Below are 12,802 nucleotides of genomic sequence, written 5' to 3'. Positions count from 1 at the left end.
TACCGCTCAGGAAGGAGACGTGTTCTGTTTCCTAGAGATTAACGTACTTTGGTGCGAAAAGTGCAAATCAATCCCAGAACAACAGCAAAGGACCTTGTGAAGATGCTGGAGGAAACAGGTACAAAAGTATCTATATCCACAGTAAAACAAGTCCAATATCGACATAACCTGAAAGGCCGCTCAGCAAGGAAGAAGCCACTGCTCCAAAATCACCATAAAACCAAAACCACCGTAGCCAGACTACCACATGGGGACAAAGATCGTACTTTTTGGAGAAATGTCCTCTGGTCTGATGAAACAAAAAAAGAACTGTTTGGCCATAATGACCTGTGTGAGCCTCCATTTGAAACATTGGTGTCTGTAGACCTGAAGATCCTTTACTACAAGCCTGTCCTGCTCATGACCTTGGCCTCAGCCAAGCACTTTGGGGATCTCCTAGCACTTGGTTCTATATGTACACCCTACCTGTTTATAGTTTGTGCCTGACGATTCCAAAGTGATGTTATGTCCTTATGCAGCTTTTGCTTCGAAGGTTATGCCTATGTCTTACAGGTCCCTGGCTTTTGAGCTGTTCCCTTTCTCATCTGCGTCCAGTGAACAACGGAGGTTGCATGGCCGGTGTTCGGTGGGCCCTTTACGCATGTTTATGGATAGAACCAAGGATATCTCCATTTGTCACCAGCTTTTTGTCTGTTTCACTAATCCAGCTTGGGGTAGGGCGCTATCCAAGTAGCGTCTTTCTTATTGGATTGTGGAGGCTATCTCCCCGGCATATGACAGCAAAGGACAAGGGTTGTCTAGTGGTGCACCTAATCACTCCACTAGGGTTCTGGTGTCTTCTTGGGCATTTTTCAGGGGCATGACAATTGCTGATGTTTGTGTTGCAGAGAGCTGGTGTTCCCCACGCACCTTTGTGAGGTTGTGTCACTCGGATGTAACTGCTCCCAGTGTGGCTCATAGTGTTCTTATGGCTGGGTCTGGGAGTGGGTGTTAGGCAGCGCACAGGTTGTGCATGTATCTGGGTTATCACAGTTTCCTGTGGGTTTGTGCAATGGGCTGCTGTGGCAACATGCGAGTACACAGTTTCCAGGTTACTGCAGGTTTCCTGTGGGTTTGCACCTCGGGCTGCCGTGGTTCATCGACTCTGGTCGAGGCTATGCAGTGCGCGTGTGCGCTTTACCAAACACACACGCGTTGGTCTTGTTTTGGTCTTGCGGTTCCTTGTATGAGCTCCAAGGTACGTATTGTTCTTGGAACCATGGCTTCTATGGACTTGGGCTGCAGTGGCAGCATGTCAGTGCTAAGTTGCAGCAGGTTCTGGTTCCCTATATGGGGCTCTGACAGTTCTCTGGTAAGTTTTTGTGAAAAAGGTGGCATCTGTAACCCCTTTTTGGAGCCAGTGGAACCTGTGTGTGCTTGGGCTGCCGTGTGCCTTCTAGTTTAGTACCCCGTGAGCCAGCTTGGGGTGTGACTATATGTCCCCATAGTATGTTATACCGAGTGACCGACTGAAAGGGAACGTACAGTTATGAATATTACCACTGATCCCTGAGACGAGGTATAACATATTTTGGCCCCTCGCCATCAGGAGAGCGATACATCCATTGGCCCGTTGGGCGTATTTCAGGTTCCTTCAGGTTAATATGATTGGTCGTTGACTCCCCATAGTATATTTTACCTCATTCTCTCCTTCAGGGAACAGTAGTTATATTCATAACTGTACATTTTTGGGCCAATCTTGTGAACTCTGGGTTTACTGTTGCACAGGACTTTTTGGGGCTTTTGGACTTGTGACTCTGCTCAGGATGTGTGGAGAAAAGATAGAAAGACACTATTTGTTGATCTGAAACGTATAGATCTGTGAATATACGAATTGCGATTAGCTAAAAGAATGCTTAATTTTATTTACCTGCTACAAGTGTAGAGAAGGTCAAGTTTAACATGTATCGAACTTACCTGAATTTGCCTAGTGTTGAGAATATAGCTAGTCATCGTCACTTCAACAACAACTAGCCTAAGTTTTGTAGGAATGGGGGCTGCAGAGGACAGCTTTGTTTTGATAAGGGGTTGCTCCCTCTGCTGTTTCCTGAAGTCCACGATCATCTCCTTTGTTTTGTTGATGTTGAGTGAGAGGTTGTTCCCCTGACACCACACTCCGAGTGCCCTCACCTCCTCCCTGTAGGCTGTCTCGTCATTGTTGGTAATCAAGCCCACTACTGTTGTGTTGTCTGCAAACTTGATGATTGAGTTGGAGGCGTGCATGGCCACGCAGTCGTGGGTGAACAGGGAGTACAGGAGGGGGCTGAGCACGCACCCTTGTGGGGCCCCAGTGTTGAGGGTCAGCTGTTGAGGGTCATCGAAGTGCAGATGTTGTTTCCTACCTTCACCACCTGGGGGCGGCCCGCCAGAAAGTCCAGGACCCAATTGCACAGGGCGGGGTTGAGACCCAGGGCCTCCAGCTTGATGATGAGCTTGGAGGGTACTATGGTGTTGAATGCTGAGCTGTAGTCAATGAACAGAATTCTTACATAGGTATTCCTTTTGTCCAGATTGGATAGGGCAGTGTGCAGTGTGATGCCTATTGCGTCGTCTGTGGACCTGTTGGGGCGGTATGCAAACTGAAGTGGGTCTAGGGTGGCCGGTAAGGTGGAGGTGATACGATCCTTGACTAGTCTCTCAAAGCACTTCATGATGACAGAAGTGAGTGCTACGGGGCAGTAGTCATTTAGTTCAGTAATCTTTGCCTTCTTGGATACAGGAAAAATGGTAGCCATCTTGAAGCATGTGGGGACAACAGACTGGAATGGGGAGCGATTGAATATATTCATAAACACACCAGCCAGCTGGTCTGCGCATGCTTTGAGGACGCAGCTAGGGATGCCGTCTGAGCCGGCAGCCTTGCGAGGGTTAACACGTTTAAATGTTTTACTCACATCAGCCACGGAGAAGGAGAGCAGGGGGGGGGGGCAGTCCTTGTTAGTGGGCCACGATGGTGGCACTGTATTATCCTCAAAGCGGGCAAAGAAGGTGTTTAGTTTGTCTGGAAGCGTGACGTCCATGTCTGTGACGTGGCTGGATTTATTTTTGTAGTCCGTGATTTCCTGTAGACCCTGCCACATACGTCTTGTGTCTGAACCTTTGAATTGCGACCCGAGTAGGTGTGGTATATGGCCAATATACCACGGCTAATGGCTGTATCCAGGCACTCTGCGTTGCGTTGTGCCTATGTATATTGGCCATATACCACACCTACTCGGGCCTTATTGCTTAAATATTCACCTTATGACGGCCTGGCAACAAGGGCACATCCAATTTGATGCGATTGTTTTCGTCATTCCGGACCATTCACAAACAAGCAAAACGTTGTTAAATATCAATTAAATTTGTAAAACTATTAAATAATGTGCACAGAATTTGAAATATTTTTTTATTCTATGTTGAGAAGAATTATTGAAAAAATGTAAAGGTTTGTTTTCACCTAGAATAAGCACTCGGTAGCAACGTTCATTAGCATTAGCATTCTCATAGAGAATGACTGGCGGTGTTAAGTAGTTCATTTTGTGGCACAACAGATTGAAAATATCCAAATGTTTCTCTCTTTTGTCATTGATATTCTGTCTAAAAACATTGACACTTCATGCATTGATCTTTGATTGAAAAGGGATACAGCTTGGATAACAACCATTAGATAGTCTAATATGCTAACTAGCTAACACCGCCAGTCATTCTCCAGGAGAATGCTAATGCTGATGAACGTCACTATCAATTGCTTACTAGGTGAAAATATTATTTTCCTTGACATAGAATGAATATATCTTGAAAATTATGTGCATGTTATTGAATAGTTTTGACAAATGTTGTATATATATTTAACCTCTCTTGGGCACGTGAGACGGTAGCATCCCACCTCTTCAACAGCCAGTGAAACTGCTGGGCGCCAAATTCAAATACAGAAATACTCATTATAAAAATTCAGAAAACAAAACATATTTCACATAGGTTTAAAGATGAACTTCTTGTGAATCCAACCACGGTGTCAGATTTTAAAAATGCTTTACGGCGAAAGCATACCTTACGATTATTTGAGAACATAGCCCACTAGACAAATCATTACAAACAGTAACCAGCCAGGTTAGACCAGTTACACAATTTAGAAATAGAGATAAAATTAATCCCTTACCTTTAATGATCTTCATATGGTTGCACTCAGCAGACATTCATTTACTCAATAAATGTTCCTTTTGTTCGATAAAGTCTCTTTATACCCAAAAACCTCAGTTTTGTTCGGGCGTTTTCTTCAGTAATCCACAGTCTCAAACGCAGTCAAAACAGGAAGACAAAAAAATCTAAATTGTATCCGTAAAGTTCATAGAAACATGTCAAACGATGTTTATATTCAAACCTCAGGTTGTTTTTAGCCTAAATAATCTATAATATTTCAACAGGACAATAACGTTGTCAATTTAAAAGTTAAACAAGAAACGCACTCTCTCGGTCGATGCATGAAAAAGCTCTGTGACACGGCAGGGTCCACTCACTCAGACTGCTCTTACTTCTTCATTTTTCAGAATACAAGCCTGACACAATTTCTGAAGACTGTTGACATCTAGTGGAAGGCATAGAAACTGCAATTTGAGTCCTAAGTCAATGGATACTGTATTGGCATGGAATAGAAAACTACAAAACCAAAAAGAAAACTACTTCCTGAATGGATTTTTCTCAGGTTTTCGCCTGCCAAATCAGTTCTGTTATACTCACAGACACTATTTTAACAGGTTTGGAAACTTTCGAGTGTTTTCTATCCAAATCTACCAGTTATATGCATATCATATATTCTGGGCCCGAGAAGCAAGCAGTTTAATTGGGGCATGCATTTCATCCAAAATTCTGAATGCTGCCCCCTACCTTAGAGAAGTTAACTAAGTTTTAGGTGAATATTGTATCTATTAGGAATATTTCTAGCCTCTTGCATTTGCCCCTAGCGAGTAAATATCATACAAGTAAATTTAATCACCATTATTCTCATGCTGATCTATTAGAGTCTTCCATCTATCTATCTACAGTGCCTTCAGAAAGTATTCATACCCCTTGACTTCCGTATTCCATATTTTGTTGTGTTACAGCCTGAATACAAAGTGGATTAACATGATAGATGTTTTCTCACCCTTCTACACTCAATACCCCATAATGACAAAGTAAAAGAATGTTTTTAGAAATTTTGGCAAATGTATTGAAAATGAACGACAGAAATATCTAATTTACATAAGTATTCACACCCCAGAGTCAATACTTTGTAGACACACTTTTGGCATGATTACATCTGTGAGTCTTTCTGGGTAAGTCTCTAGGAGCTTTCCACGCCTGGATCTTTTCAAAATTCTTCAAGCTCTGTTAAGTTGGGGCAGCAGGGTAGGCTAGTGGATAGAATATTGGACTAGTAACTGAAAGGTTGCAAATTCAAATCCCTGAGCTGACAAGGTACAAATCTGTCGTTCTGCCCCTGAACAGGCAGTTAACCCACTGTTCCTAGGCCATCATTGAAAATAAGAATTTGTTCTTAACTGACTTGCCTAGTTAAATAAGGGTAACATTTAAAATTTAAAAAAAAGTTGTTTGTTAATCCTACCTAGACAGTCATTTTCAGGTCCTGCCATAGATTTTCAAGTAGATTTGAGTAAAAACTGGAACTCAGCCACTCAGGATCATTCACTGTCTTCTTGGTAAGCAACTACAGTGTAGAGTTGGCCTTGTGTTTTAGGTTATTGTCCTGCTGAATGGTGAATACATCTCAGTGTCTTGTGGAAAGCAGGCTGAACAAGGTTTTTATCGGATCTCAGGAAAAGACCCAGATGCAGACAGCTAGAGTCACAGATGTTTATTGACCCAAACAGGGGCCAGGCAAAAGACAGGTCAAAGGCAGGCAGAGGTCCATAATCCAGGGCAGAGTCACTAATGTACAGAACAGCAGGTAGGCTCTGGGTCAGGACAGGCAGAGGTTTGTAAACGGGTCAGAGTCAGGCAGGTACAGAACGGCAGGCAGGCTCTGGGTCAGGGCAGGCAGAATGGTCAGAACTGGGGTAACTAGGAAACAGAACTTGAGAAAGCAGGGAGACGGGAAAACACGCTGGTAAGACCTGACAAGACAAGTCAAACTGGCAACAGACAAACAGAGAACATAGGTATAAATACACTGGGGATAATGAGGAAGATGGGCGACACCTGGTGGGGGTTGAAGACAAGCACAAAAATAGGTGAAACAGATCAGGGTGTGATAGTTTTCCTCTACGTTTTTGCCTGTGCTTATCTCTATTCCGTTACTTTATATCTAAAAAAAAAAACTCCATAATCCCTGCCCATGACAGGCATACCCATAACATGATGCAGCCACTATCATGCTTGAAAATACGAAAAGTGGTACTCAGTGATGTGTTGTGTTGGCTTTGCCCCAAACATAATTCTTTGTATTTAGGACATGAAGTTCATTCTTTGCCAAATTGTTTGCAGGTTAACTTTAGTGCCTTATTGCAAACAGGATGCATGTTTTTGAATATTTTGATTCTGAACAGGCTTCCTTCTTTTCACTCTGTTGTTTAGGTTAGTATTGTGGAGTAACTACAATGACATTGATCCATCCTCAGTTTTCCCCTATCACAGCCATTAAACTGTAACTGTTTTAATGTCACCATTGGCACAATGGTGAAATCCCTGAGTGGTTTCCTTCTTCTCCGGCAACTGAGTTAGGAAGGACGCCTGTATCTTTGTAGTGACTGGGTGTATTGACACACCATCAAAAGTGTAATTAATAACTTCATCATGCTCAAAGGGATATTCCATTTCTGCTTTTTTATTTTTTACAAATCTACCACTTTTTGCGAGGCATTTTAAAACATCCCTGATTTTTCTGGTTGAATCTGCATTTGAAATTCACTGCTCAACTGAGGGACCTTACAGATAATTGTATGTATGGGGTACTGTTCCTAGGCCGTCATTGAAAATAAGAATTTGTTCTTAACTGACTTGCCTAGTTAAATAAAGGTAAAATTAAAATAAATAAAACAGAGATGGGGTAGTCATTCAAAAATCATGTTATACACCATTATTGCATACAGAGTCCATGTAACTTATTATGTGACTTGTTAAACACATGCAACTTATTATGTGATGTCATGACTGTCCACGAAAACACGCCCTGTTGTAAATCAAGGGAGAAGATTCTGGTCTGCACTCTCAAGATTCACCAAAGAAATGCCCTTTTTTTCAACAGACTTTTCCCACTGAAACGCTAACACTTTCAAAAGCGAATACTGGAACAATATTTCTAACATAGAACGTGGGGAATGGTCAGAGGCGATCTATAGAACACTAATGTAATTTTGTTTGTTATTTTGTGATGTCATTAAAAATGTTATTAAGGAAATACTGTAACTTGGAAAGTATTCCCACTACATGTAAGAAGTTTCCATACTATGTGATGTGCATGTAATATGAAAAATTATGAAAGTGTTTTTGTTCAGAGAGGGATGTGATTTGAGAAGCTATAAGAGATAATTGTTTTTTATAACTGTGCACAGTAAGTAGTCACCAACCCTGAGAGAGGTCATAAAGCGTGTCAGCCTGCCGGAACTGCCCCTTTCCTGCAAACTATAAATGAGCGGTTAAGAAATTAACATACCAGACCAAAAAGATGTGAAGCTGCAGCTGCACGTTTTTTAACTTTGAATCTCAACACGCGGTAGAGATGATATACTCACCTCCCAGACAATCACTGGTATGGCTGATTAGCTCTCCTAAGTAAAGTATCTTTGAAAACAATTTGATGTAGGACCATCCTGTTATTCTGCTCAAACCATCGATACAGCTGGCTAGCCTATCTTCAAAGAAGCCTCTTCAAGAGTGAATGGAAGGGAAGTCAACTCTGTAGTTCTGTTTAGGACTACAAGTCAAGTCACCGGATTCCGGACAACTGCAGAGGACAGCAGTAGAAGATTTGTCGGAACCATTTCGGACAATCAGAGCCTTACAAGCGTGCAGCGAAAAGGCCCAACTCCCTTTCCAAGAATGCCCTGTTCATCGGGAGAGATCCCCGGCAAACCCAGGCATTTCACGTAAATACATTCATGATTTCTTACTCAATGCGGGTGGTGGTTTGGGTGCAAAGTACATGTATATAGTTACTGATGGTGAGAGTACTTTCTGAATGTATCAATGTTAAAGGTCTCTGTCCCTCTCTCTCTCCCTCTCCATCTCTTCTTTAACAAGCAGCCATGTTGTTGTCATTCTGCTAGGGACCTGTTTTCAGCGTATTAAGTCCCCAATCAATAACCTGTGCAAAGTGTGTATGTTTATCCTGTGTTCCCATTTAATTAGCTAGTAAATAAATAATTAAACCAATTTGTGTAATACTGAATCATAAGTAGGGCTTGGGTTTTTGCAGATGCAAAGAGGTTAAGACTGTTCAGAATGATAAGATGAAAAGAGTTTCTGATTAATACGTTGACTGTTTATAGATGTGATAGGTAAAGACCTTTTAGAGTTTAATTCGGGAGATGGTAACTATTTAAAGAACCGCTCTCGTGGTGCCCCAGATCCTAATGATTTAATTGTTACATGATTAATTTAATCGGGTAACAATTAAACATAGTTAATTAGATAAATAACAGTCTTCAGATTAATGTTAAAGTCAAGTCACAACATTTTTACTCCTGAACTTATTTAGGTTTGCCATAACAAAGGGGTTGAATACTTATTGACACAAGACATTTCAGCTTTTCATTTTTTATTAATTTGTAAGGATTTCTAAAAACACAACTCCATTTTGACATTATGGGGTATTGTGTGTGGGCCAGTGACACAAAATCTACATTTAATCAATTTTAAATTCAGGCTGTAGTCGAATATTTTCTGAAGGCATCTATCTATCTATCCGTTATATTACAACATGAAAATATACAATAACTGAACAATACTATAGAGTAGATTCATTATAGGCGCATCATCCCACAGCTGCCATTGGGACTTCCATTAAACCCAGTGTTCCCGGAGACGTTCTGGTCTGATTTGATTCATCAGGACGACGTTGGTTGGCATGATTTATCTATGCCACTTACTTGTTTTCATTTTGCCTGGGGGCTGCTGCCAGCATCAGGGGCTTCTTTTTGCAACCTGACAGCTCCATCTCAAGAGAAAAGACTCCCACAATGCAAAAACAGTGCATCAAAACAAATAAGGCCCAAGCCACTTAAGAGACGTGGCTGCGATCAGTTCCCATTTTCACAACATGTCAACCAAATGATGCAAGAGAACGCATGGAAGTGCACCAATTCTATTCGTATAGGGTATTAGTCTGGCCTTACCCCTCTGTCTGGGTTGGCAGTCTTGTGCATGACCTTATAATATGGATTGTAAAAAATATGGAAAAACTGTATAGCTGTATATTCGAATTGCACTGAATTTGGGATAAACATTTGGAAATTAGCATTTGGAATATTATTTTTTGTATATGAATATTACAAATGTAATATGAATATGTTTTGTGTCTATGTAGGAACAGGTTTCCATCCCTACTGTACCTATCACTGTAGCAAAACTGAAATTCTTTGAAAAATTCCCCACCACCTCTACAGTACCTACCCCTGCCCTTCCTTTCCCTTCTCTTCCCCAAATCCTGGAGGCAACAGGACGCTCTTGTACATTAAATAAGAACTGTCACCCTGGGCAACTTGCAGCAATGAAGCATTTATTCTGCCTCACATTTCTTTGCACTTAGAATTATTTCCTTCATGCCTGATAACCAAATTACAATATGGCAGGTCTCCCCGGAGCCACGGGATTGTTAGTGCCAGCTCACAACATACTTTCAACTGATGTGGCATTTCATGTACAGCTGCCAATCAAAGACACTGGAGAAGGGAAAGATGTAAATGAGGGCGGGCCCGACGATGTTCAATTACTGCTCTGAGCCCTGCATAATCCCCCCATCCCTGCTACTGACTGACTGACTGACAGAGACAGACAGACAGCTGCACATTTCCTCTGATTCCTAGTTTTCCTCCCCAATTTCAATTCCAACATTTTCACTTAGACCAGGATTAGAACAGCCATTGGAAGTACCTTGGAACAGTGTTTACATTTGGCAATTATTGTTGTATGAAATCTCACACTTATCCGAAGGTTCTTAAAATGTATTGCATTGTGTCCTGTATTCTGAAAAATATATACGTTCACAATATTCTGACATGAGAGAAAACATGTTGTAATACTTTCTGAGACTTTCACATTTTCACTGAATATCTAAGTGTATTCCGCCCAATAAAGATGGAGGTGGTGGATTACAAGACATTGACATACATTTCAAACCCCTCTTTCAGTCTCAAGGAGGGGATGTCTCTTTACCTGAGAGGGATGAAGTGCTCTGAGCTGCCTGTTCAGCATCAACCTTTAGTAAATAGTCAGATTAAGGAGATTCATGAATAGAATTCGTCTTCCTTTTTCATGTAAAGGGAAGCTTTAAGATTTCCACTAATCCTTGTGTTAAAGGTAAGCCAGCTTAAGCAATGTTCAGCAAGTGTGCCAGAATTCAAAGATGAAGGAAAATATGTCACAGAGAAATGGTTTTATAACGTAGTATATCAACTGATGGACACTGTTTCAGGTAGCCTGACTTTATTCAATTCATGTGTTTTTTCTTCTCTCCTGTCACCTGATTTCATGTCTGGTGTCTCCATTGTCTTCCTTTTCTCCAACCTTCTCTTTTTTATGCGCTTTTGTTGCATTCCAAGAGGTTGATAAATCAATCCATCAAAAAATTATTTGCGGTGAAACTCAATCAAGAAAGGTCATGTCTGCGGGAAAAGAACAGATTAAATTAGCATTGAATTAGACATGGAAAGTGAGCTCTGTCAAAACCATCACTGTGCTCAGCACAATTAGAATATGTTAATTATGCATTTCATTAAGGGCCTAGGCGCTCTTTGAATGTGAGATGAAATGTCACTGGTGTAGGCAGCCGAAAAATGGAAGATTGCCAGGCACAACTTTCTTTGTGCAGTGTGTGACACCTTCATTAACATCGGGGATTGCTAGTCTGATTAGACTTTTTGTATTAGTTTAAGCCTTTAGGCTTTCAAATGCTCTGGCTTTTTTCTGCATTTTGATGTGGCAGCCTGTAAAAAGCCGTCTCTGTTTCCTTACAGATATTGTCTATTGGTTTTATTCTTTGTTCAAACATTCCTGAACATAATGCCATGGCACTGGATGTAACAACTTGTTGATGTTGAGGTGTTTCATGAGTATTTTGAGTCAATTTAACTGATTACAGTGGTGTAAAGTACTTCAGTAGAAATACTTTAAAGTACTACTTAAGTCGTTTTTGGGGGTATCTGTACTTTACTTTACTATTTACATTTTTCACAACTTTTACTTTTACTTCACTACATTCCTAAAGAAAAGAATGTACTTTTTACTCCATACATTTTCCCTGACACCCAGAAGTACTTTACATGATGAATGCATAGCAGGTCAGGAAAATGGTTCAATTCACACACTTATCAAGAGAACACGTGGTCATCCCTACTGCCTCTGATCTGGCAGACTCACTAAATATAAATGCATTGTTTGTAAATAATGTCTGAGTGTTGGAGTGTACCGCTGACTATCCGTACATTTTAAAAACAAGAAAATGGTGCCATCTGCTTTGCTTAATATAAGTAAGGGAACTCCCCCCTCAATTGTACAAAATAACATGGCAACTTATTGGCACCGAGCGGACCATATACACAATGGGATTGTGTGGGATTTCACATTACATCCGGCGCTGTTTCGTCCAAAGTTGATGGCAAATGCCATATTGTAAATGAGCTGTGTAACACCCCAAAAATCCTATAGTGGGCGAGTGTTTTCTATCTAAATTTTTCATAGGCCTTTTGTAACGCAAGTCAAGACCCAAGAGTAAAATTTTGAGATTTTGAAAGTTTTGGCAAAAATTTATAACCCCCTTAAAAAAGTGCTTTCTGGACCTTTTTTCGAAATTCTTTTGAGTTTTATGTCAATTACACATGTGTAAGAACTGTATGAAAATACTTTTGTCAAATTTTATTAACATAATTTTTTGGACATTTTTATTTGGACTTAAGGAATTTGTTTTGTGCATTTGGAATGTGATTTCATAGGAAGTCAAAAGTCAAAAGTCAAAAATGTCAAAATTTTGGAAAAAACGTATCACCCCCTTTAAAAAAGTGCTTTCTGGACCGTTTTTCGAAATTCTTTCAATTTTTATGTCAATTACACATGTGTAAGAACTGTATGAAAATACTTTTGTCAAATTTTATTAACATAATTTTTAGGACATTTTTATTTGGACTTAAGGAATTTATTTTGTGCATTTGGAATGTGATTTCATAGGAAGTCAAAAGTCATAAGTCAAAAATGTCAAAAATTTGGAAAAAACATATCACCCCCTTTAAAAAAGTGCTTTCTGGACCGTTTTTCGAAATTCTTTCGAGTTTTATGTCAATTACACATGTGTAAGAACTGTATGAAAGTACTTTAGTCACATTTTATTATCATAATTTTTTATAAATGTTTACTTGTACTTAAGGAATATGTTTTGTGCATTTGGAATGTGATTTCATAGGAAGTAAAAAATGTCAAAAATTTGGAAAAAACGTATCACCCCCTTCATAGTCGAAAATAACTTTTTTTTTTTAAAGGCCAAAATGAAGCATTTAAAACTGTATTGAAAATCGTGTGTGGTAACCCAAAACATGAAACAGAATATTTTTTGACTTTTTTTGAAAACCTCCAT

At 40.1% G+C, this 12,802-nt stretch overlaps 1 protein-coding gene across 1 annotated transcript in view; it reads left to right on the top strand.

Moving 5' to 3' along the window:
• The window catches only part of LOC120061119 (zinc finger protein 217-like), a 41,851-nt gene extending 40,891 nt beyond the window's left edge, over positions 1-960 (top strand). The window contains exons 6-8 of the mRNA XM_039010675.1: positions 365-454; positions 595-625; positions 888-960. Of these exons, the coding sequence (XP_038866603.1) occupies positions 365-454; positions 595-625; positions 888-960 (194 nt within the window). The remainder of the gene's footprint in view (positions 1-364; positions 455-594; positions 626-887) is intronic.
• Positions 961-12,802: the final 11,842 nt, after the last annotated feature.

This window comes from Salvelinus namaycush, chromosome 16, assembly GCF_016432855.1.
Source record: "Salvelinus namaycush isolate Seneca chromosome 16, SaNama_1.0, whole genome shotgun sequence".
Taxonomy (NCBI): Eukaryota; Metazoa; Chordata; class Actinopteri; order Salmoniformes; family Salmonidae; genus Salvelinus; species Salvelinus namaycush.
The sequence above is the reverse complement of the archived record's forward strand: the minus strand, read 5'-3'. Positions and strand labels throughout refer to the sequence as shown.